General features: G+C 27.7%; 1 protein-coding gene across 1 annotated transcript in view; it reads right to left on the minus strand.

The window, feature by feature from the left end:
• Positions 1 to 26,044, minus strand: part of LOC123292177 — a 49,669-nt gene that overhangs the window by 10,066 nt on the left and 13,559 nt on the right. Inside the window, exons 2-4 of the mRNA XM_044872736.1 lie at positions 19,527 to 19,616; positions 9,709 to 10,002; positions 4,111 to 4,416 (exon numbers count right to left, since the gene is read on the minus strand). Coding sequence (XP_044728671.1) covers positions 4,111 to 4,416; positions 9,709 to 10,002; positions 19,527 to 19,616 — 690 coding nt within the window. The remainder of the gene's footprint in view (positions 1 to 4,110; positions 4,417 to 9,708; positions 10,003 to 19,526; positions 19,617 to 26,044) is intronic.

A 26,044-nucleotide genomic window follows, 5' to 3' on the forward strand; every position in this document is an offset into this window, starting at 1 on the left:
AAATAATATAATTAGTTTCACTATAAATGGTGAAACAAAGTGCATATAATGTTAAAGAATATTGGTGTACACACTTTGATTGTAATGGTATGGTAGGTATTAATCAGAGAGACATTATTACTACATTTATTTTATATTATTTTTGTGGTAATTTTACAGAAAACCAGAAATACAACTTTAATAAAATTAATATAGAACAAACCAATAATATTATAATATGACTTCCATGGTAAATAATTAATGACCTAGCAAATGTATGTTATTTTATAAGTCTATGATTTAAAAATAATCACGTGTGTTTGCATCCTGTTTATAAAACAATTATCCTGTGTATTAAATGTATTAGTACCGGCTAAATCCGTCATTGAGCATGCCTAATTTTCGCATGGAAAATTTTTGTGGGCTCCCGTTGAAAACATACTCCTGAACGTAAAAGTGCAGGTTGCCGGTGGGTAACCCGTTAGGATATTGACATTTTTCTCTAAACCCTCCATTTTTCGAGTAAAAAATTCGTAAAATTTGAAAAAAGGACTATATATAAATAAGTGATTTAAATATAGAAGTAAATTAGGGTGGTAGTCACTTACAGCATTAGATTCTTAAGGCTGTTGTCTAGCTATGGGCATAATGTCAGAAAGTTTTTTATTACTGATTAAGAATTAACTTAATTATAGTTCGGATCATTTACACGGGCATGGGAGAGGTTGTGAGGTCAATTTTTTTCGAACCGAACTTAAAATCTTTCTGGTGGTTAGTTAAAATATGCTTAAAAAGTTCAAAAAGTTCATAATCTGTGTGTAATTTCAATGTGTAAAAATTAGTACACCCTAAATATAAAATTGGCTGAGCAATTTAGAATAGATCTTCTTGTCCTGCAGGTACATGGTCGCATAGTTGCACACTTCTTTTTTGTAATTATAAATTTTGCAATGTAAGCGTATAATTTTTGTGTAGATTTTGGTTTATACTTGGAAAAAGTTTCCTATTTGATTGTTTTTAAGTTTTTTTTTGTCTTAAGTATTTGGTCTAGAACAGTTAGATACCACAACAGAAGTCATGCGATCCAACTAATTGTAAAAAGTGCATTGAAATCATTGTAGTGTTAAATTTTATTATGAAATGGTAATAAAATTAATTTATTATTTATTTATTATAAATTTTAACCAACAAATTAAATTTTGGAAAATTCTTAAGATAATTACTAACACTTTCATTTAATAACTGAAATAAATGATTAACTTAATTAATTAAGGACGTACGAGCGCCAGGAAAATTTTGGATAAAAGGCTTGATTTTTTAAAAAATATGTAGTTGGGCTAAGTTTAAATCAATTCTGAAAATGGTTGCCTGCTTTATAAAATGCTGACACAACAACATAGTGAGTGATTCGATCTTGAATAATTAATTGATATATAGTAACATAACAATCAGACTCAAAGGTTATATTATTATTTCATTCTCAGATAATTAATTGATAATTAATTAGCATAAATCAATTCACTTTTATATTATATTTTTGTCTGTAAAAAATTATCATTAAATCACACACTTTTACTAATAAGAAAGTTTGAAAATAAAAATCAAAGGTGTCATAATTAAGTATTGAAAAAAAAAAATCAAATCACATCGATTGAATAAATTATTATATTTAATAGATTGTTTGTAAATTTCGTTTTCAATAAAACTTAGATATTGGTTTTGTACCGACGACTGCTTATTCAAATGTCCATCGATCCTACTAAGTGAATATCGTAAATGACCTACGTTAAAAATTGAATTTGACTTCAAAATCAACAAAGTCTTGTATACTTCTTTCTATTTAACCGATTTGTAATTTTTTATTATATTTTGTATTTTTTGAATTTGGTTATGAGGGCGGATCTCCAAATGGAACGACGGTGGCTAAATTCCTCCCATTAATGCCCATTGATTTTTCTTTTCGATTAAACTATTGGTCTACAGTACAGAGAGGGGCTATAATTTCGTGATCAACACACTTACGAAACTTCGTGAGTGACTTCATGTCAGTGTAGCCTACAACATTTACATTTTCGAAAACTTTGAAATTAAACGACCTATTGAAAAAATATGAGCAACCGTTTGATTTCTTATATGAATATAGTAAGAGATAATAAAAGTGACCTACAAAAATATTGGGCCGTTTGGTGTGACCTCCATCCCCAACATGTCGGAAAAACTAAGGTAAACGGGACAAGTTTAATAAATATAAGTAAAATTAAATGTACATACTGGCCTACATATTTCATGAGCTGTTTTCTTAGACCTACGCCTTAAACATGTCAGTTTAACGACTATATGTTTTATTATGCTAACGCCCCAAATTCCAAAGTTTTCGTAAATAAAAATGTTGTAGGCTAAACTAAAATGAAGCCACTCACGAAGTTTCGTAAGTGTGTTAGTCACGAAATCATACCCCCTCTGCACTATAGACTATTTGTTTTTCTCATCAAGTTGAATTTCTCAACAAGTTGCAATTTCAGTTTTAATCATTCTTAAAAATGAGTTAATCGCTTAGTTTATGCAGATCCTGTTTGATGATGTTTTTTTTTTATTAATTAATTAATGAATAATTTTTATTAGCTATAAGAACAAATAACCTTGCACAATTAGTATAGCGGCAGGCAGGTATATAAAACTTAATAAACCTACTTTTTAATTGGGTAGAAAGAATTATTATTATTTATTTATATGATAATATAATACAATTTAATAATTTGTTAAAAATTAATATTGATTGGGTCTACTTAAAACTATAATATGTAGGTAAGTGATGACCTTTATAAATATAAATGTTTATTTAATGTACTTTAATATGGTTGGTGCCATTTTGAAGGCTTTCTGAAGAAGTATTATTGAAAAATGGAATTTTTGATTGCATCATCATTTATAATTGGGGCTGTCTATAAAATATGAAATCAATCAGGGGGTAAAAGTAGTCATCTTTGTCAAAAATCAACTATGATAAAGTAACACGTGGCAATTTAATTAACCTTGATTAGATTGAGCTATGTTTAGTTGACCTTTTGTAAAATAGGTTAAAAATAATCAATATTTTTCCAACAACTTTTATTTGATAATTTTTTTTATTAAAATCAATTAGTTTCAAGATATTGTTAATTAGCATATAAATATATATTTGGCCGTTTTTCCCGATTTTTGGGAAAATGCCTGAAGATATCAAAATTTTTGATTGAACATTTTTTACAGGGAACAAAATTTCCGATAATTTTTGTTTCAATTATTTTTAATAATAAGTTGATGGTCTCCTTGATATTGGCCAAAAATCGTTTTTTATGTATACATAACGTTAATTAACGCAACCCTAGCAATTTTGAGACTGCGTGTTAGTAGGGTTTGAAATTAGATGCCGAAACTTTCCTTTTTTTAGTTTTTTTTTTTGCCTAAAAATCTGAGTCGTAATTAACTTTATGTTCTGTTCCTTAAAATTAGTGGCAATCTATTATAAGAAACTTAAATGTATCACCAAACTACGTGCTTAAATCTGGACATAGTCCTAGAAAATAAAAATTTAAAAAATACAAAAATTTTAATGTTTAAAATTCAGAGTAATTTTTAATTTTATCTTGATAATAATATCCTTTTTTTTTTAAATTTCACAAGTCTAAATTTGATTTTCCAACTGAGTAAAATTTATTTTCAATTTTTTTTTATTATCTAATAATAATTATATTTCTATGTATAAAAATGCAGTTCTTTTCTACCTTGAGAATTGAATTCAAAATTGATGTGAAAAATTTGAAATATAGTTGTGTAATAAAATTCGAAGATATAACATAAATAGTTGTTTTTTGTTTGCAATCATGCAAGGAATTTTTTTTCTCATTCTCATATCCTTAATATCTTAAAATTGATATCCCAAATTGTGAGACCATTTTTAGCATGCAAAATGTTTTTCAATTTTGAAAACTAAAAATTATCTTTTAGCTCTTTTGTAGCAGCATTTGGATAAATTGCATTTCATTGCAACTCTACATTTTGTAAATTTTTAGTTTTCTTTACAATATATCACTATTTTTATAAACCTTTTAAATATAAACCTTAACAAATAGATTAAGAATATTTGCTTACCCTAATTATGTCGAATAGAAAATTGCCAGAACCACCTCCACTTCCACCAGCTGATGCTGATGCATCACCACCAATACCAAAACTTAAGAATCGTTTGTTTCGATCATTGTCGTCGGATGTATCTACATTATCTAAGTCATCTAATGCGGGTCCGTTGTTGTTTGAGGCTGCTGCATCTTGATCATCATCTTCATTTAATTCTTCTTCTTCTTGCTCATCTTCTTTATTATATGCAACCCGCACTTCATTATTTCGACTTTCGGCACCGACTAATGCATTATCATTATTGTCCGCCGCCGCCTGGAGCTAAAGATTTTGAAAAAAAAAGACAAATATTAATTGACAATTTTTCATAATTCTATTCATTATCTAGAGTCACTCAAAATTATTTGAGTTGCTCTTTAATTTTGATAAAGCGAAAAACTAAAATGTTTTGAAAAGATTCGCGCCTAGGAATATCATAAAATAGTTTCATGCAAGTGCGTGGTGCTGTAAATTTAATTTATTAATTCTGTTTCTATCTAACACAAACATTAATAGAAAATTCTTTCGATAGATTGGAGTTTAATCTCGATAAATCTATAGTGTCTATATGAGAAAGTCGTCAAGTCCAGAATCTTTGTTTTTGATAACAAATCAGTGGAGAATTCAAAAATATAAGCAATAATACACACCCTCGAAAGATTATATCTAACTCATTCTGCGTTTATCCTACTTTCAAAACTGTTTCCGAATGGGTAACGTGAAAATAAAGTGTTTTATCCTTCAAAAATGGTAAATAAAAGAATACTGGGAATCCGAAGAGAAAACGTTTGCTAAAAATATTCATTTAAAAAACGTAATATTTTTCGATTTATCAAAATATTTTGGGTTAAAGTTGCAATAAAATTGTGACATGTTTTGCTGAAATGAGAAATATGAAATGATTTTCAGTGATCGTTTGTGATCCCTGATTCGTTTTAAATCAGGTAATTGATTGTTTGGTGATGTTAGTAATTCTAGAAAAATATCAAATTTTATGTTAGTATCTAGAAGAAGTAATCATTCATAGTTTTGGAAATATTATTTGGTTTTAAACTTTCTAAACATAATTGAACGGATGCAATTGCAGTTATACAAACACTTAGTTGCTTGACATTCAACTTAAGAACTAAAAAAATGCTATTGAAATAAAAAAATAAAAGCTTTTTCGTAATCAGAAATATACGGAATCCTGAATGGCTCACAATCAATTTATGAGAAAGTGGCGCTACACTAGCTAATTTTTTTAATGTGTACTACCCACAAGTATAAAACCAACTTTTAAAAAGCCACTAGTTCACTTTCAACAAGTGCACTTGTGACTTGTGGTATTATGGAAACGAACCTTTTTGAAGCTGTCGGTATTTTGTTCTGTGAGGATTTCTAAATTTTTTCATTCCTTTTTGGATTGCAATTGAACTAACTTCATGGTCTAAGTTTTAGAATGCTATCACGATAAATGAATTCAAGATAATTCCAAAGGGTACGAATTCATCAAGGTAATGCTAATTGATTGCGCTTAGATAATCCAAAGTTTACTAACTCTTAAAGAATGCAATATTAATAAAAGTTAAGTAAATACGTTTTTTGTGCATTTTAAAACTAACAAATGTCTATCATTTTAAATTGATAGCAATAAATAAATAAAAAACGGCATATTACTCTAGGAGCCAAAATACATATCTCGTAATGGATGGGTGTTCATGGCTGTCCCAAAGTTTTTTCGATGTATTTTTATGCACTGATTTCCATTTTTCAAGGCTCATGGCACTACGATTAACAATAAGAAAAATTTCGTAGTGCTTGAAATTCATTTGTAACTTTAATCTTTCTTATCTGGAAAACCGCTTTTCTTTATAAGTCTTAAAAAATTATCACGCCAATCAAAAATATGTAAAGAACAGCCTTAAAAAAAATTGCAAGACACATTTTTGTTCAAAATGGGCCAAAAAGTTTGTTAAAAATTTTTTCCAACCCTGCAATGGTCAATTCCTCTTTTTGTTTATTAATGTTTAAAACAATTTTTGGCCACTTTTGATTACTTTACAACTAAGCTAAGCTCCTTCGAAAGTTGAATTCAGTACATAAAAATAAATTTAAAGAAAACTTAAACGAGTTCAGCCATGGACATTCATCGGCTATCAAAAGTGGCAGGGCGCCTAGAATAAAATTAAATACCAGTAGATAGTTAAATTAAAAAGGTCACATGATGGTATTTTATGTTGCTGATCAATCACACCATGGTATGAATTGTTTTACAACAATGGTTATAAACAAATTACCTACTATTTTCACAAGTAAGTAATTATTGGTAGGTAATGCTGTTATTGTTATATAAAAAATAAATAAATAAATTCAAAACACAATATTACAATTTGATGATTATTTTAGTTGAAAATTCAATGTCAAAATGATTCTATGACATTGTATTGTTTAGCTGTATCATTATAATATAGGTACAATGTCGTGCTCAGCATGGGAGCAAATGAGGCGAATGTACTAAAGATAATTAATTTATTGGAAAAAAAAGAAGATAATTTAAATTATTTCATTCGAAATTCATTATACATATTTTACTTTTGTATTAAAATAATCGAATCGCATCCTTATAGGAAATGGATCTCTGTTAATAGACGAAGAAAAGTCGGATTTGAATGCGGTTCTCGGCATTCTATTCGTTATTCGAGAAATTCGTTATATAATCAGTTCAAACTCGTTTTTTGGGGTCGCTGAACACGAATATCGCGACAGAGTTTGTCTCAGATTGAACCAGTGTGAACGGTATCAACTCAGCTAACTCGTAATTAAAACAATACGAAGTTATCAAAATATAAAAAAAGAAACGTTCAAGATAAGAAAAATGAAAAATTATCTCAAGAAAATCTCCCCCAGAAGTACGTTTTTGGTATAAAAATTCATATTCAAAAAGATGACTTTTGTAATTAAAGGCATGGCTTATATTAAGCAGGGAATTCTTTTTATGCTTAAAGTAATCCGGCCGTCACGTTACTAGTCCACTAGGCAATTAATGTGACGTAAATGTGATAAAATGCTCTAAAAATATCGTAAAAGCATCGAAACACGAAAGTTTCGCATGGAAAATTTTTGCAGGATCGCGTTTAAAACATGCTCCGGAATGTAAAAGTCAGGGTTGCTGGTGGGTAGCCCGGAAGGGTATTGTTTCAAGTAATTTTTCTAGACAAATAAGTAATATTAACCGAATCGCGTCGGAAAAATTTTATCATATAACTGGGGTTAAAATTAACAAAAAAAGTTCCTAATTATTTTTTGACATAATTGTATTTTAAGTGCTTAATTGATAATTGGTAAGAGGGCGCGCGAAAAGCCGCCCAGAAATAACGATTTTCTGTATAATAATAGATATTTAAATAAATTGTTGTTCCAAAAATTTAGAAAATACGACCATGAAATTAAATTAAATATATCTAAACAGGAAATTATTAGGTTTATGTGCTTGAAATTAACATATAAGTTATAATTTCGATTTCGCTGAAAACAATAATGGTATTAGTCACAAAAAATTATAAAATTCACAAAAAACTTACTATCTAAAAAATCTTAAATGGAATTTTTAGAATTTTGTTTAAAATACAGGTCACGAAGTTTATGTCATTCATGTTAAAGATTGAAGAGCAATTGAAATATACTTGCAAATTTAAAGTGGAAATGAGGCAATTAAGAAAATAGTTAAGAGATTTTTAGTTGAAAAAAAATTTTCCAAGAAGTTTAAAGTTTCATACTTCATAAAACAAAATTAATAAAATCCATGAAGTATCTATTACAAAATAGTTTTATAAGGTTAAAAACTCTGTTAAACAAATTCTAAGAAGCGTTAATCTGTTGAAGTATAAACGGCTAACGCATACGTTTTTAAAATCACAACACATGTGTGCAAAAACAAGCAACATGTACCGATATTTCTATCTACTATCAAATATTTTTCCAAAATCAAATTATTTTAAAATATATGATCCACCATTATGGAATTATCCAAAACCAACGTTGACACGAACATGTAACATGAAATATTAAGATGAATTTGAACGAATGTATCTGCTCCCCATTTCAATATGGTTTTCTTTCGGATACAAACAATGAGTATATGCTCGTTTCCCCACATTATGTCAAAAATGTATGTGGGAAAATGTTTATGAAGACATGAAATTGTTCCCATAGTGTCAAAAATATATGGGATATCGATAATGAAGACTCAATAAAATAATAAAAATTAAAACAAAGCAAAATAAATCGACGAATGCGTTATATATGCGAATGGTTTAGAAGATTAAATGTGCGCAAATGCGATGTGGACGATTGATTCCCTTTATGTCAATATTTAAGGGATTGTGTTGTCATTTCATATTTTATGCATAATAAACACTAGTTTTACACCATTTTTTAAAGTCTTTTCTACCCTATGCTGGAATACACTGGCTAAGATTTTATCAGCATCTCGGCAGTAGAGTACGTACGGTTGGAATTGGTGGAAAGGGGCTTCTTTTAAGAAAGCTCTAAATAGTGTTCAAACCTGTGTCTTTGCACTCTAAAAACAAGTAATTATGTTATTTTTACACATTTTACATGGCTAACCAGGTGACGTAGCTATATTTTCACATCTAGTTTCATGACATGCAAATTAATTGTGATAGTATGCACCTTATATTTTGAATGGACAAGTGAAATTTTCGAGTACGGAACTCTTAACTCGCACTTAAAACATATCTAAGAACATTGTCCATTAAATTACCTTTTTCCTTAGAGCCTTCTCCAAACTGAACAGATTTTGTGAATCATGGTCTATTTTTAGTTGTTCCGTTTTAAACGAAACAAAAAATCAGAATCGGTTCATCCGTTCAGGCGCTACGATGCCATAGACAGACAGACAGACATACAGACATAGCGGTCAAACTTATAATACCCCTTTTTTGATTCGGGGGTTAAAATGAGTGTTGATTTTAAGATATCTTGATGAATGGAAAGACATTCATCGATGAATATTAAAGTTACACCATCATAGTGTGTTAAAAATACATACAGGGTGTCCCGTGACTCAATGGACACAGTTTAAGAGCGTATTCTTTGGATCATTTTAAATCGAAAATGTCTTTTATACTTTTGTCCAAAATCCATTGGTTAAGGAATTATGGGCACTGTTAGATTTGACCAATAAAGTAAAGACATTGGTGAGCAAAGCAGTAGGTCAAGAAACCGCCGCTGAGATTCCCGTACTGACGCTCTTGCATTTCCATCAAAATATCCATAAGTGTGAATATCGACATTCTTAATTTATAAACGAAGTTATTCAATTATCCCTTACTATTGGGTTTTGTGTATAAAATGTACCTAGCTAAGTTACTACACTGAATTACAAACATAAAATGTGTAAAAATACTATGTTTTTAGAATGTCTAATGCCATAAAATATGAAATTTGAAGAAAAATTGCTGGGTTAAACAAAACCAATGTCGAAAAAAAAAATGAATTCGTGAAGATGCAAAAAACTTTGATTCGGTTTGATTGAGAAGATGAACCAGCATACACAATATTGTTGTTTACCGCTGCGGCAACACTGGCGGTGGACGTTGAATTTGCACTACGGGTTGAAACGGATGCGTTTGAGTCATCATCGTCATCATCATCATCTGCGTCTGGTGGGAATGTTGGTAAAGTTATACTGACACGACGACTTGACCCACCAGAGCTAGAACTACTGGAACTGCTGCCTCCAGCTGAACGTGATTCGCTGTCATCATCATCACCGCCCCCACCAAACAATCCACCTTGTAAGACAGCACGACCAATAATACGTACAAAGTATTGCACTATTTCTTCAACTTTTTTGTCGATCATCTGACGAATATAGAGAATATTTTTGTACTTAATCGTATGCAATTTCTAAGATTTTTATACTTTATTAAAAGAGGTAAAAGGGGTAACAACTTAGATCATAACATTAAAAATAAATTGTTATAATAAGGAAGGATTTAACTGTAACTAGATTTTCGATTATTTCTCTTTAGGCGTAAAAGTTAATAATATTTGGATATGTTACAGGTATTGATATTCTAGCTGCCCTGGGTGGTTTTATTTTTCGAAAACCTTGTTAATTTTTACAATTTGTATTGTTCACAACCCAGGTACTTAATCGTTATTCCACTGTACCTGAATGTGAATAATAAAACTTAACAGGATTTTCGAAAAAAGCACAGAGGGCAGGTCGAATATAAATACCTATAACATAGCCAATTCCAATTCAATTCGATAGAGTAAAGGGTATAATCGCAGTGCTGAAAAAAAAGTTCTTAAAAAGTCTGGAAAACCGCTTTTGTTTATAAATTTTTTTCCTTGAAAAGTTTCACGCCAATCAAATCATGATTTCACGACAATCAAAAATGAGTATATAGAACAGCCTTAAATGAGAAGTTGATATAAACTGTTTTCTGTAAAACTATTCCTAGTTTTCCAGATTTGTCTTAAACAAACTCTCATTCACCCCGAACATTAAAACTAGCAGTCGAAGGTGTAGTTGCTCACTTAAAGTAGAGGTTTAAATCATATATATTCTATGATGCAGTTGCCTATAAATGAACTGTAACGATTACATGTTTACGGAAGAATCTTCAGATACATGTGGTAGAAGTGATTGTGGGTACATTAGTGTGTGACCTATCTATGGTCAGTATGATGTTGAACCATGGTTCACACGTTTTTATCGATAGTTATTTAAAATTTAAATTCTCAAAAAAATACATGTTGAAGAATAACAGTGCAATGAACAGAGACAATTTTCTTTATATATTTTAATGCATGGCTTATTTGCGCTTCCATCATTCGCGTTGCCCACTTATCTGATTTGTTTTTAAACGTAGTCATGGCTTTAATATTTTTGTTTTGATGAAACAAACATGAGTCTCCTATACTATTTTAATCGGCCTTGGACAAAAGGGTACAGACTTTAATAACTTGCCGACTAAATTAAAATTATAATTTCACTTTTCTTTTATCCAATATCCAAAAAAGTTATTATTGAAATTCAAGACAATTAAATTATTTTAAAATTTTTATGGCAATACTATTATGAAACAAAATTGAATAATAATTATTCATAAATCACATTCTATTATTTAGTTTTTGTCAAAGTTGAACACAAATCATTATGAAACAAAATTAACATGTATATAAAAGGGCAGATCAGACAAGAAAGACACCAGTTTATTTTTTATAAAAGAAATTTTTGATTAATCATCTTAATTTATTTAGAAATGTTTTTATTTATTATATAATTAAGATGTAAATATTTTTAAATATTATGAATTAATATTTTTTTATAAAATTAATCCAAAATTTTTTTTTTAAAATAACAATTAAAGAATAATTATTATTTATGTTTCACAAAAGATAAATTCAATTATAAAATATATAATGTTATTAATAACAATAAAATTAAAATTATGTAAGATTTTTAAATAATACTTAATAATTGTTCTAAAGTTGTAGGAAATACCCGGCCGTTTACTAGACAGAATTATGTATTTATTCAAAAATTATATATAGGAGAGTTTATTTAGCTACAGATTGGTCACTACTCTCACTTAAGTTTATGTGAAAGTCGTCTCGATTTTGCTTATATATGTAGGCGGATGTATTTGAAATTTTATACTATTCGCAAAATTAATGGATATTAATAATTCGCGATTATTTTCAAGTATGGATAATGGACCAAATATCGAAATAACTGCTAATTTTCAATCAACCATTATTTATTCTGTAAGGAGATATGCAAGGATCGAATAATACTAAGGATTTCAATAAAACTTGATAAATACATTTTTTTGATTAACAAAGTTTCCAAAAATCACAAAAAATTCCTAGGTTATCGGGCTTTTTATTATTATTTTATCGTTCAAAGTTGTCTGAAAAAAATGATGAATCATATAGGTTATCCTTTCCAATTGGATATTTCTATATAAAAAAATCTAGAGAGTGTGATAAAAAACTGTCTAAAATATTTAGACAATCTTGTAGTTTATAATACGATAAAAATATAAGATTGTCGATAAAAACAAAATTTTAGTTTTATTATGAGTTCATCGAAGATTCATCATTTGATGAACCGAGACGACTATAATTAGAGTATTGATGATTGAAGAGAGATATCTATATTATCAAATTTATAAGCAACACTTTCACACAATATATTATATATTTTTGTAGTTGCGTGTTATTGTAAAGCTAAAAATAACACATTATTAGACTACAAAGCATGTATTTGGTTTATATGAATGTACCGTGCATATGAACCAAAACTTTTTTTACAATACTGTAGGGAAACAAACGCCTTTAAGTTACATATATGGATGAGATACTAAAACATCAATATTCAGCTCCTAAATTTTATTTGGAGCTATAAGTTTTTTTCATGAGGTTAATTTTACACCGGGATATTTTTAATAATAATAGTTTTGCTAGAAATCTGTGTGACCTGAAGTCCTGCAACCATTGTAGGGTAATTTGTGGGTGTAACGTTTATCTTGATGTTTTGATTCGGATACTAACAACATGGTAATTTAATTAAAAGATACATTTAATGTAAATATTAATATTTAAACAAAATGTGTTATTTTTTTTGTAATGAAAAAAGTGAAAGTGTTTTCGTCTCACTCGAACTGGTGAATAACCCAGAAACATTTTAATATAACACATTTTTAAAGACTATACGATACAGTATACCTACTACAAGATATATATTCAAAATCTCGCTAAACAAGTTTTAGCCATATAACTGCTGTTACTTTTAAATGTTTTATAATTATCTATGTATAAACAAATGTATTATCTATGTATAACATAACCGATATTGATTATTGACCAATAAATTTACGTCATAATCGTCAATTTATAGATGTTGATTCTAATCAAATCAAATTGATTGCATTCAAGAGAGAGGTTCATTTATTTCAGTTCATTTCATTGCACAATTTTTAGTGTAGAGGCCGATTTTTTCTAGACTCGGCGATGTGGTTAACGAACAACGATTGATGCACATAAGGAATATATGTGTTTCAAGTGTTTAACGATAATAATCGTAAAACCGTCTCTGGATGTACGAGGACCAAGGCAATTTTAAACTATTTTTCTAGGCTTTGCTATGTGGTTAACGAACAACTCTTGAAGCACATAATCAATATATGTGTTTCAATCGTTGAACGATAATAATCGTAAAATCGTCTCTGGCAATCTTTAAGGATGTACGAAAAACTATTTAAATTAAAGTTAAATAATCAAGTGAAATTTACAAAATTTAAAAAACCTTCGATAAATGCGATTAATTCCTTGTAAACCGATTTTTGGAAACTTAGCTATAAAATGTTCTCAATCAAGGCAGTTCGACCGTTTAGGGGCTACGATGCCACTGAGAAACACACAGACGCACAGATAAACACTTTAAACTTATAACGCTTCTTAAATCATTATCAAAGTGATGGTCAAGGACATCAGATGAGATGAAGGATACTTAGAGAACTATCATTTTTTGGGACAAATTTTTGGAAATATTTTAATAATTTAAAATTGAAATATTTGAGTTGAGTTTGTTCTTTTGAATTATTGTTTTAAATTATCTAATTATTTTACCATTTCACTTTTCAAAATGAATTGAGCCAGGTTTATTTGGCCATTCATTTCCATAGTAATTATTTATATGTTACAATTATACGTCACGCTTTTTCCAAACTGAATCGATTTTGAAGATCATCGTCAATTTTTTCATCGATTTTGAAGATCATCGCCACAGTCAGACAAACACACAGACATACACACATAGCGGTCAAACTTATAACACCCCTTTTTTTAATTCGAGGGTTAATCATTGAAAACAAAAAAACCCGTTGTGCCCGACTAATTAAGGATGTATAAGAACGGTAATGGGTTTGTTTTTTCATAAAGGTTTAAACAATGGTTAACGCTTAGAAGAAAAAAATTGTGGGAAATACGATTGCTTTAGAAAATTTCAATTTATCCAATTTAATTTTCTAGTTGAAACTTTATTTTCCTAAAAGTTTTCAACTTTATTTTTCAACATTTTCTTATAAAATTTTTAGCAGATTGCAAAGATACTTGAACATTTGTAATAATATAAAAACATTTAGAATGAATTGATGAGTTGCATGTTTTGAATTAATAATAATTTGCATGAAATTATTATCTTCACACGAATAAAAAATATTACAAAATCAATAAAATATTTTATTTCCATACATAATTGATTTTATAGAGAAAATATTTTTTTTAATTACCGTAGAAAAAATAAGGTAAAGAAATAATTAATAAGTATTATTTGTATTTTCTTAGATGAATTGTTAGTATGTTTCAAGACCTCTAAACTCCAATTGAATATAGAAGGCTACTTGCATATAAAGTGTTTGTATTGAAGACAGTTCACTGTACGTAAATTATGCTTGTATAATAAATAATAGGTGACTTTCATCTTATGTTTTCCGATAGTTATGACACCTTTAAATGTGAAAATAAATATTCAGTACAAAAATCAGATTAATTTAATGATTGGATGCAGAGTTTCTGAGATATCGCAATATTTGGATCGATTTTAGTTCGTATCTCAAAAACTATTCGACCAGTCAACAAATACACCCGATTTTTGTACTTTTTGGGTCAAAATTACCTTATATACTGAGTTTTATCGAAATTTTTTGTATTTCCAATTTCGATAAAACTCAGTATATAAAGTAATTTTGACCCAAAAAGTACAAAAATCAGGTTAATTTAATGATTGGATGCAGAGTTTCTGAGATATCGCAATATCTGGATCGATTTTAGATCGTATCTCAAAAACTATTCGACCAGTCAACAAATACACTCGATTTTTGTACTTTTTGGGTCAAAATTACCTTATATACTGAGTTTTATCGAAATTAGAGATACCAAAAATTTTTCGATTTTTTGCAATTTTTTTAAGGGGTACCCCTTTGAAAAAATCGAGAAAATCGGGAAAAAATTTTTGTTTTGGAATTTGATGAAACTCGGTGGATGGGGTAATTTTGATCCAAAAAGTAAAAAATCAGGTTAATTTAATGATTGGATGCAGAGTTTCTGAGATATCGCAATATTTGGATCAATTTTAGATCGTATCTCAAAAACTATTCGACCAGTCAACAAATACACCCAATTTTTGTAATTTTTGGGTCAAAATTACCTTATATACTGAGTTTTATCGAAATTGGAGATACAAAAAAATTTTCGATTTTTTTCAATTTTTTTAAGGGGTACCCCTTTGTAAAAATCGAGAAAACCGGGAAAAAATTTTTGTTTTGGAATTTGATGAAACTCGATGGATGGGGTAATTTTGATCCAAAAAGTATAAAAATCAGGTTAATTTAATGATTGGATGCAGAGTTTCTGAGATATCGCAATATTTGGATCGATTTTAAATCGTATCTCAAAAATTATTCGACCAGTCAACAAATACACCCGATTTTTGTACTTTTTGGGTCAAAATTACCTTATATACTGAGTTTTATCGAAATCGGAGATACAAAAAAATTTTCGATTTTTTGAAATTTTTTTAAGGAATACCCCTTTGAAAAAATCGAGAAAATCGGGAACAAAATTTTTGTTTTGGAATTTGATGAAACTCGGTGAATGGGGTAATTTTGATCCAAAAAGTATAAAAATCAGATTAATTTAATGATTGGACCTATAGAAAGTTACAATGTCAGTAAAATCCATAAAATTGTGAACAAAAGGGTGGATAATTGAGGGCTATAACGTGATAGTCTTAAGGAGAAATTGCCAAGCAAAGTAGATTTACTAATATTAATTCGTTACAACTCTTTCTAATATTAATTCCTTCCTAATATTAAGTCAACTATAGTAACTGATTGGTTAGTGCGTAACCAATTTCGTCCGCGATATGCCTAGGGTAGCGAATACGATTCACGCCTTCACAATAAAAATTAATTAAATTAATGGTTGTGATAAGCTGGTGTAGTGCATAGTATATGCATGAAGTAGGTGTACTCAGCCCGGAAAAAATGGGTAAAACACATATATGGTATCACAATCACCTCTAGGGCCAAAGTGTGTCTTTTGTGACAGCCAAAACCTTACCTAGCCAAATTATTAATTACTCAATTTTCCAAATAAAATGTTTAAAATCAATAAGAAACTATTTGATGACTTTAATTGATTTTGTAGCAAAGCAAATACATAATATAGATATAATTTTAATATATAGATATAATAAAAATACCCTACATTAAATATTTTTAGTTTATAAAATTTAATAATTATTAACTAATAATTTATTGAATTTTTACAAAAATTAAAAATACAATATCTATATTACCTACTTCAATAAAATGTAAATGTAATATAATATTAATATGATTGGACTTGAGTCATTTTAATTACTTTTAATAGTAGCAAATATAATTTGAAATAATTATGTAATGAATGATAAAGTATAAATTATTTATTTAGTTAATTAGTTTTGTTATTTTATTTTTAACTTCTGAGTTGAAACAAATGGCCTTTAATTATATATAAGAATACTTTATTCTTATTTTTATTGATCGATTCAGAATCTAGGATTCAAATTAAAATTAATACTAGAATAGATTAGAATAGAAGCAAATATCTTGGTTCAAAAAGTTTGTACGAAAACTTTATAAGCTCACTTTCAAGAAAAATGACCAACTTTCGAGTGTTTATAATGGATTAGTTGCAAAAACATTTTTAAATTTTTGTATGTATGCTTCTAAAATTTATATCAAATTTGGGTATTACATTTCAGAGTCTTCAACTCTCATAACAAAGAGACAAGGCATGAATTGCTGAAAACTATAGATTCCAAAACTAGAAAGTACAAGTTTTTAAACTATTTAGGTTCCAAATTTGGTGATTTTTCGCAAAGATATAGCTGTTAATTTTGGTAAAATTTTGTGTTTTTAAAATTTGCTTTAATAATGGCCAGACCAAAAAAAATTCGTTGAATTTACTAAAGCGCAAAATTGGAGGATTGGTTATAGTAGTTGTGTACACAAACATACCGCGGTCAGTCAAGCGAACGATAGAACAGGGGTCAGATATATGCTATCGAATAGGTTAAGTTTTACGTGATACTAAAATGAATTTACTAGAAAATTGTTATAAAGATTGTATATTGCATATAAATAACATATGATTGTCAGTCAGTTAGGTGTTAGAACAGGGCTGGTCAGTCAGCCCTTATTAAAGAACAATTACTTATTTAGTGTTCACAAATAAGGGCTGACTGACAAGCTCTGTTCGAACGTTTAATTAAATGGCTTTCATAACTGTTATCTATATGCAATATACAAGCTGTATACTAATTTTCAGCTTTAATAAATTCATTTAAATAACACGGAAATCATAAATGAATCTGATGTATTTATTGTTCATAAATAAGGGCTGACTGACCAGTCCTGTTCTAAAACCTAACTGGGTGACAATCATAACTGTTATATAACCAATCCTCAAATTTTCAGCTTTAGTAAATTCAATGAATTTTTTTTGGCCTGGCTCTTAATCCATAATACTCATGAACGTATTTTTATCTTTTTATTTATGAATTTGGTTTTTTTGTTTCTTAAACTTTTTTGTTTGACTTATTGTGCTATTAAGTTGACAAATGACAGTAATTATAAATAAATATACTATTATTAGGTGGGAATAAGATAAAAATTTCATATCTCATAAAAGAATCTTAACCTAACCTAAGTCGAAGGTTAAATACATTTTTGTTGTGGCAATAAATATAATTTGCATATATTATTATTATTATTATTATTATTTACATTTAATAAAATCAAGGTTCATTGTGCAATAATTATATAATAATTATATCCATTTTTTATTTAAAACATATAAAAAATAAATAAATAAATAAATATATTTCATAGCTGATGTTGATAATTACAGGATATCAAATTAAAATTTATTATATTCAACAGTAAAAAGATTGAGATCAAACAATTTGATGATATTTGAAAATTAAAAAACTCACAAAAATATTCACAAAAAATAAAAATTATTATAATCTTTCTGCATTGTTGCATGGATTTAAAAAAAATACTTTTAATGATAATAATTATTTATTTTTGGTATAATTAAAATAAACAAAATATTAATTGTTAAATAAAAAGAGAAAAATATTGTCCACAAATTATGGAATAAACAATAACTGTGCAATTACAGTTAGGTTATATTGGTTGTCCACGAAGGACACACTTAGATTATAGAGCCCATTGTGATATCATATATGTGTTTTATCACCTTTCCGCTGATAATTTTATTTATCAGCTCCTCGATTTCCGAGGTTGAGTGCACCTCTTTCAGGCATATACCATGCATTACACCAGACCATTACAACTATTAATTAAATTAATGTTGTTGCGACGGCGGGAATCGAACCCGCTACCCTAAGCATACCGTGGACGGAATTGGTTACAAATAAGTACTACAAATTTTTCTAAATATTAAAAATGCTTGTAGTGTCAATTGTGGTAAATTTTATCTCTAAAATTTCATTTTAACTACTATCAATCGATAAATTCTAGATATTATTCCTTTCTCGTTAATAACACATCGAATCCAAAAAACTGTTGAAAGAACTTTTTGAAATGGAATATAGAATTGATGATTTTGTATAGTAATGCTTTATAATTGACTGATAAATAAAAATGACTAATCATAAACTTGAAGAAGAGATAAGTTAAAATAAGTAATTTAATTATACGATGGCAAATAATCAAATTAACCAAATAAAAACTAAGTGAAACTAAATAAAATTAACACCGGATATTAATCAATTAAATTATTTATTAGTTTTGATAATGCTTCTTATACCTATTTCAACTAATTTTAATGACACACCAGCAGTGTTCATTAGTGAAAGTGTTTTTGGTTTTACATTTGTTTCATCTATTTGTTGTAACTTATCTATTCAAAACTTTTAAAACAAAAAAATAAGCCTTGAAATATATTAAATTCAAATTTGAATTAAATATCTATAATTACGGAATCGTAAAAGATGTTTTTTTTTTAACAGTTGTTGACATTAATTTAGAAATAGGTAATCATCAAACACGAGGCTGTAATGATTAGTTAATTAGCTAATTAAACTCTCATTGATTGAAAAATACTACTTAAAATCTCGTTAAAATAACAATTTTCTCAATCAAGAAATTTGTATACCCATAATAATTGGAATTTATACTGAAAAAAATTTTATGAAATAGATTAAAAAATTGAAAAATTAATAAATAAAAGTACTGGAAAAAAATATTAATATCAGTTAAACATAGAAATTAATCATTAAGAAAAATTATTTTTACCTCCGATAATTGTGGAAATAGTTGCCTTAACATTCCAATGGTTCGCTTATTTCGTTCGCTAATTTGGGCTTGAATATCTTGGCTGTTTTCCTGTAAACAAATAAATTAAAATGTAATTTTCGTTCGTAATATCGTTTTTTTTTTCAGAAAATTTAAAATTTTTGAATTTGATAAGATGCAATTGACCTATGTTGCTCCTTTACGTAATAGACCTCACTTTTTACGACCTCAGTAAGCTGTAAAAATTTCTGCTTGATCTTTTTTCGTTTTTGAGTTATCGTGTTCACAGATGGACGAACAAGCGAAAATGGGCTAATTAGCTGATTTCATGAACACCTACACCAAAATTTTGTTCGTAGCATCTATATTTTTAAGCGTTATAAACTTGCGACTTAACTTAGTATACCATTTATAGTTGTGAAGCTACCACTTTTACATACTCCTAATGTATTTCATATACAGAATGTTCGATTTACATCTAGGCATATAAATATCACGAGTATGACAGAATACATGCGTTAATCAATGCATCTAAGTGAGAGGTATTATATACATGTCTTGATCCTCGATATGCGTTGAGATAGTTGTAAGACGCATGAAGAGTGGGAGTTTCTTAGTTGAATAATTAAACTACAACAGATAAGCCACGATACAAGTCACTTTTGCAATTTCATATAACACCTATAAAACCTCTTACTTAGATGCATTGCTTAACGCATGTAACTCTATCATACTCGTGATATTTACATGCCTAGATGTAAATCGAACATTCTATATACAGAGTATGAAAAAAATCTTGATTTGAAATTAATTTTATATTTTGTAAGCTATAAAATATTTAATATTTTCTACACTAAATACTTAAATAGTATTTTATTATTTATTATTTATGAATAGATAAAATAAAAATCTATCGTATATAATAAATATTATTATGAAAATGTCAATAAAAAACAATTTTTTAATTCATAAAAATATTTAATTATAGTTTTATAACTGCAATTAATCGTTACATAATAATTATATTAATAGTTTTTTATAAATAAATGGATATTTTCCATACGTAATATTAAATAAGGTGTTCATTTGTATAGTAAATAAAAATCGGTCTTTTAATATAAAGTATATTATTATAGAAATAATATATAATAAAAAATAATATTAATAAAAAACAAACGGATGTTATTATTACGTATATATTATATTTATTAAAATTTTTTTCTTGCGAATTGTAGGGTTCCGGGTGTATGTCTGTCTGTGTGTATTTTCCCAAGTAGGTCAAATATATTTGCAAATATGGGAAAAAATTATGATATTTACAATAATTTTTCTATAAAATCTTTTTCCAATTATTTTATTTGGTATATAAATAGTATTTCTCCGTTTTGAAATTTTTCGTTTTCCTAACAAGCCACGTTATAAGTTTCATTAAAAGTAAAATTTACAAAATTTAAAAAGACCACGACAAATTTTTCGGATACGGAACCCTAAAGTCGCACTTGAAACATAACTAACACTCTCCATTAAATTACCTTTCAAACGAAACCAAAAAAATCGAAATCGGTTCATCCAGTTAGGAGGTACGATGCCACAGACAGACAGACACACACATATAGCGGTCAAACTTATAACACCCCTTTTTTATTCTGGGAGTTAAAAATGGATTATTATTTTAAGTACTCTTTTCAAGTTTCTCACAAAGTTTCTACCTACATATTTTCAATTCTCTATCTTTTAAAGTTTTCGAAAAATTGGACACCAAATGCCCTAATTTGCGCTTTTATGAGAAGACTATGATATTTAAGAGAAAATGTTTCAAACACAAGTTGTTTCAGTTTTATAAAGAACAATTTCTATGTCTTACAAGATGATTTTTACGGACCCATGGTCCAATTGTATTATATTTCTCGTTTCCGAACTCGAAGCCACCTTTTACATTCTGAACTTTGTAGACGCTATAATAATAAACTTTCTCTTATTTTTTGAATTATTGTGTTCACGAGTTAAATTCAAAATTGAATTTAATCATAAGGAATTAATTTAAATTTAAGTGGATAATTTTTTTATATTTTTATTATTTTTTACAATTAATTTCTTAATTAATTTATTGGTTTGAGTCCTTGTATAATAATTTTTTATAAAAAAAAATAAGTAAATAAATAATAAAAATATTCACTAAACATAAATATTTTAATTTCAAATGACCTACAAATTAATTATAATTTCCCCAAAATTTTTGAAATTACGTATCTATTTATTTAATTTTAATTTAATTATTATACATTTTTTTGTAATTTTTACCCCTTCGTGATATAAAAAATCATTTAAAAAGAATTTAGTTAAAACTTTCTATATAATAAAAAAAAATTCCCAAAAATTAGTATTACAAATATGTTCAGAAAAATGTCAAAATGATTAATTCACCGGAAACGTATATCACCAAAAAAAATGTCAAAATGGAAAAAACATACGCAGAGCTCCGAAGATACGTATCCCTACATTATTTTATAAACTTTCACTTTAATTTCTTATATTCATTCATAAATAGATAGTATTATAAATGTATGCGTTAAACCTCGTTTTAATTTGAGGAGAATTTCAATAGTTATTAATTAATGCACAGAAAATTTTTAATCCATTTTTACCCGACTGCCAACGAGTGGTTATATTCTTCACGCATATCTTGTATGTATATTTGTTAGTAAATTTCTTTATTACCTCATATCTTCCAAAACAGCTTGAAGAAATTCGACAGTCAAGGTATTGTTAATAAGTCTGGCTTATAAAGGATATATCACGGCTTTCTTCTGTTATGATTCAAGTTGAGGATATTTTCTAAAATCATAACCTTTTCGACTTTTACAGTCCAAACTTCGTTAATTTACGTTAAACCACGCTTTAATTAATTTTTTTAAATTTAATTACATTTAAATTTATTGAGTTTTACACCGTGAAGGCTAATCTTCTATTATGTATACATTATTTCTCGACAAACATATTTTCATTGTATAGAAAAATGAAATAATTTTTTTAAGATTTCCTTTATTTTATCTTATCATGCATTGGCTACACTCGATTGCATTCTTCTTTCCTCTATTTGCATATGTATTTTATGGATAGTCCATTATTCAAGGTTTTCTAACATTCAAGAGATGAGTAAACAGAGTGTTCTGTTATTGATAGCAGAAAATTATGCTTATCAAGACAAATGGAAAAGCTCTTTACCAAATTTCGATCTGAGGCTTGATCCAGAAGATGTGGTTATGGGAAAAAAAAGGTTTATGAATTCACAGACCTATAAATTCATTAAATTATAGTAGGTGCCACTTTAGAATATAGAGAGGACTATTATAAAAAGATAATTGATTGTAAATTGATTTCATTGGGTATAGCGAATAATGAAGAAATTTTTTTGTCGTTATCTATAAAGAAAACAAACAAATAATAAATATTTATCAAATTATTTCACCAATACAGAGACACTTAGATGTGGGAGGGATTACGGGATTCTCAGCGTTTTTACTGGATTCTAATACGTGTTTATTGGAATCTCAGCGTGTTGTTTGCTTTCTGTTTAAAAAACAAGATTGGTTAGCAATGATAAGGTTGCTAAATTTACAGCGAGCGAATTAAGTACAAAACTGCAGGCACAACGGAGTTTAACCGATAAAAATGATAATAAGTTAACTTCTGCATCTATTATGCAGATGTTAAACTACTTAATTTTTTATAAATCATTTAATTTTTAAATTTTTTTTCTGTTTTAAATTATTTATATCTATTTTTATGCTCTACAGTCTACAGTAACAATTAATTTTTTATTTATTGTACTAATTTAGGATATCCTGTTATAAATAATAAATCATAGGATATTCAGTATTATTAATTTATTGGCTAGACCAATGTCAATGAATTCACTTACAATAGGAAATATAGACAAAAAAAAAGTATAATACATTAAACAATATAGTTTAACATACCAAGAAGGTAACGGAGTAGTTATAAGCAACTTTTTTGAAAGTTGCTACTATATATTATATTAATAATTATTTTAATAAACGCATAATTAAGAAATAGAAATTATTGTAATAATAATTAATAGTATATAATTTTTATAAATTAATTTTATTACTAATTGTTATATTATGTATTATGTCTTTGAACTATAGTAAGTATATCGCCTATAAAATTTGCCAGTTGAATATCTGATTTCAAAATTCATATTTGAAATTTTGCAAACATTTTTTTAAAAGTGTGTTTGGGGTAATTTAACACTGCTTATCGTAGTGCATGGTATATGTATGAAGGAGGTGAACTGAGCCTTTGAAATTGAGGAGCTGATAAATGAAATTATCAGCGGAAAGGTGGCAAAAAACATATATGGTATCACAATGGGCTCTATAGCCTAAGTGTGTCCTTCGTGGACAGCCAATATAACCTAATCTAACCTAACCTGACCTAACCTAACCTAACCTAACCTACCTAACGGGTAACATTACTTTTTTTTTATTAGTAAAAATTATTCTCAACAATTTTGATTTATTATTATGAAAATTCTCATGTTGATAAAATTTACCGAGCAGTTTTGTGATCGTAGAGGATGAAATCATTGTGTAAAGTTGTAATAAGCATTTATCGAAAGGTGCTATTCAAAATGAATAAATAATGGTACATTGATCCTAATTATTTTATTCTATTTTAATAAAAAATATAAGTATAATAAGCACTTGTGGTTTATAAATAATGTAATGAAAAAATTGAATTATTACAAATAATATTTAGCTTCAGAGAATGTTATATAATCTTTAGTGAGAGGATTATAAATCCATTAAAAAAATCTAAAATATTTAATAAATAATTAATATAACGCATATCATTAAAAATTAAAATACATAAATAATTTAAGTATTACCTAGTTAAGTCATATTAATATTTCTTTCAATTAATTTAATATAATTTAACGTTGCGTACACACATAAGCACCATTAGTTGGTTTTACAATGAGGGAATACACGTCCCGGAAGTTTATAACCTAATTTGCGCACTCGCGGGTGAACAGTGATGTTTACGACAAAATGTTTCAAACTAAAGTTGTTAATTTATTTTGTAAGGAACATTTTTTACATTTAAACTTGTTCTATCTCTAAAAATTTACAAGCTGGGCAACACTCAATTTACCTATTTTGCTTATTTACTCAACTCAACCTCAGGGTTTACGTCTTGAGCACGCTATAATTTCTGCTAGATATCACTTTTCGTTTTTGAGTTATCTTGTTGACAAACGCACAGACAGACAGACCGACAGACGGTCATTCGAAATTGGACTAATTAGGTGATTTTGTGAACACCCATTCCAAAATTTTGTTCGTAGCATCAATATTTTTAGGCGTTACAAACTAAGGACTCAATTCAGTATACCTTGATATACTTCATATAATTATTTCGTAAAGTAAAACATAAAAGCTTTGTTGTCTTCGATGTACTTGGCTTAAAATTAAAGCTTGGATGAATAGTATAAAAGCCTTTGAGCTTTGTAAGAGATTGCTCTTACATTTGAAAACTGAATGTGGAGGGAAAGGCAAACAACTTGATTGATGTCTTGTCCACTTTCTGAGGGTCATTGGTTGTTAACCATGATTGATAACCATGGATCTCATTGATCTTGCATAAGATCAAAAAGAAATAAGAATTACCAATCATTACAAGCTTCAAAGGCGCCAATGTACGTTTATACGTTTATTACTCACTCAATTAGTATTAATAATTTACGTACAACGTCTGAGCAAAAAAAAATATTAGACATTGTATTAGACAATACATATATTATTTTTATAAATATATTATTATGCAATAATTGATTATGTATTTTTAAAAAAAATACTTTCACATTATTTTTTATAAAATTATTATTTTTTTATATTGTAATTATTGGTAAATAAGAAAAAAAAAATTGATTAATAAAAATTGGGTAACTATTATTATTCATAATTGACTTGGAGATGACTAGTGGTCCATATGAGATTAAAAAAAATAGATACATATCCGTGTAAGTCATGGTTATTTTAACCGCAAAATTTGTTGCTAAAAGCCAACATATGTAATTGAAATAATTTGTTTGTCTATGAATCAATCAATAGGTAATTACATTGCAGTTTGTAGTGGAATATTTTTTATTGATTGGTAATTTAATATTTAATAGTTTTTGATGTTATATCATAGATAATTTGAATGTAATAATGTCTGATTATCCCCTTGAGGGATTGAAAAATATTTAATTGATTGAAATATCGGAAAATTTTTATTATAAAATTATTATTTTTTTAATGATTGATTTCGGTTAGTTTTCGTTATATTTTTCGCGGTAATTTCATTTGCGGCCCAAAATGACTATTTGTAAAAATGTTACTTACAAACTTAATTGAAATTTTAAATCGATTATTTTTGTTAAAATCCAAAAAATTGTATTATATTTTTATATCGAAAATTTTTTGCCTTGTGCTCAATTAAACCCGAAAAAG

The sequence above is a fragment of the Chrysoperla carnea genome, chromosome 2, assembly GCF_905475395.1.
Source record: "Chrysoperla carnea chromosome 2, inChrCarn1.1, whole genome shotgun sequence".
Taxonomy (NCBI): domain Eukaryota; kingdom Metazoa; phylum Arthropoda; class Insecta; order Neuroptera; family Chrysopidae; genus Chrysoperla; species Chrysoperla carnea.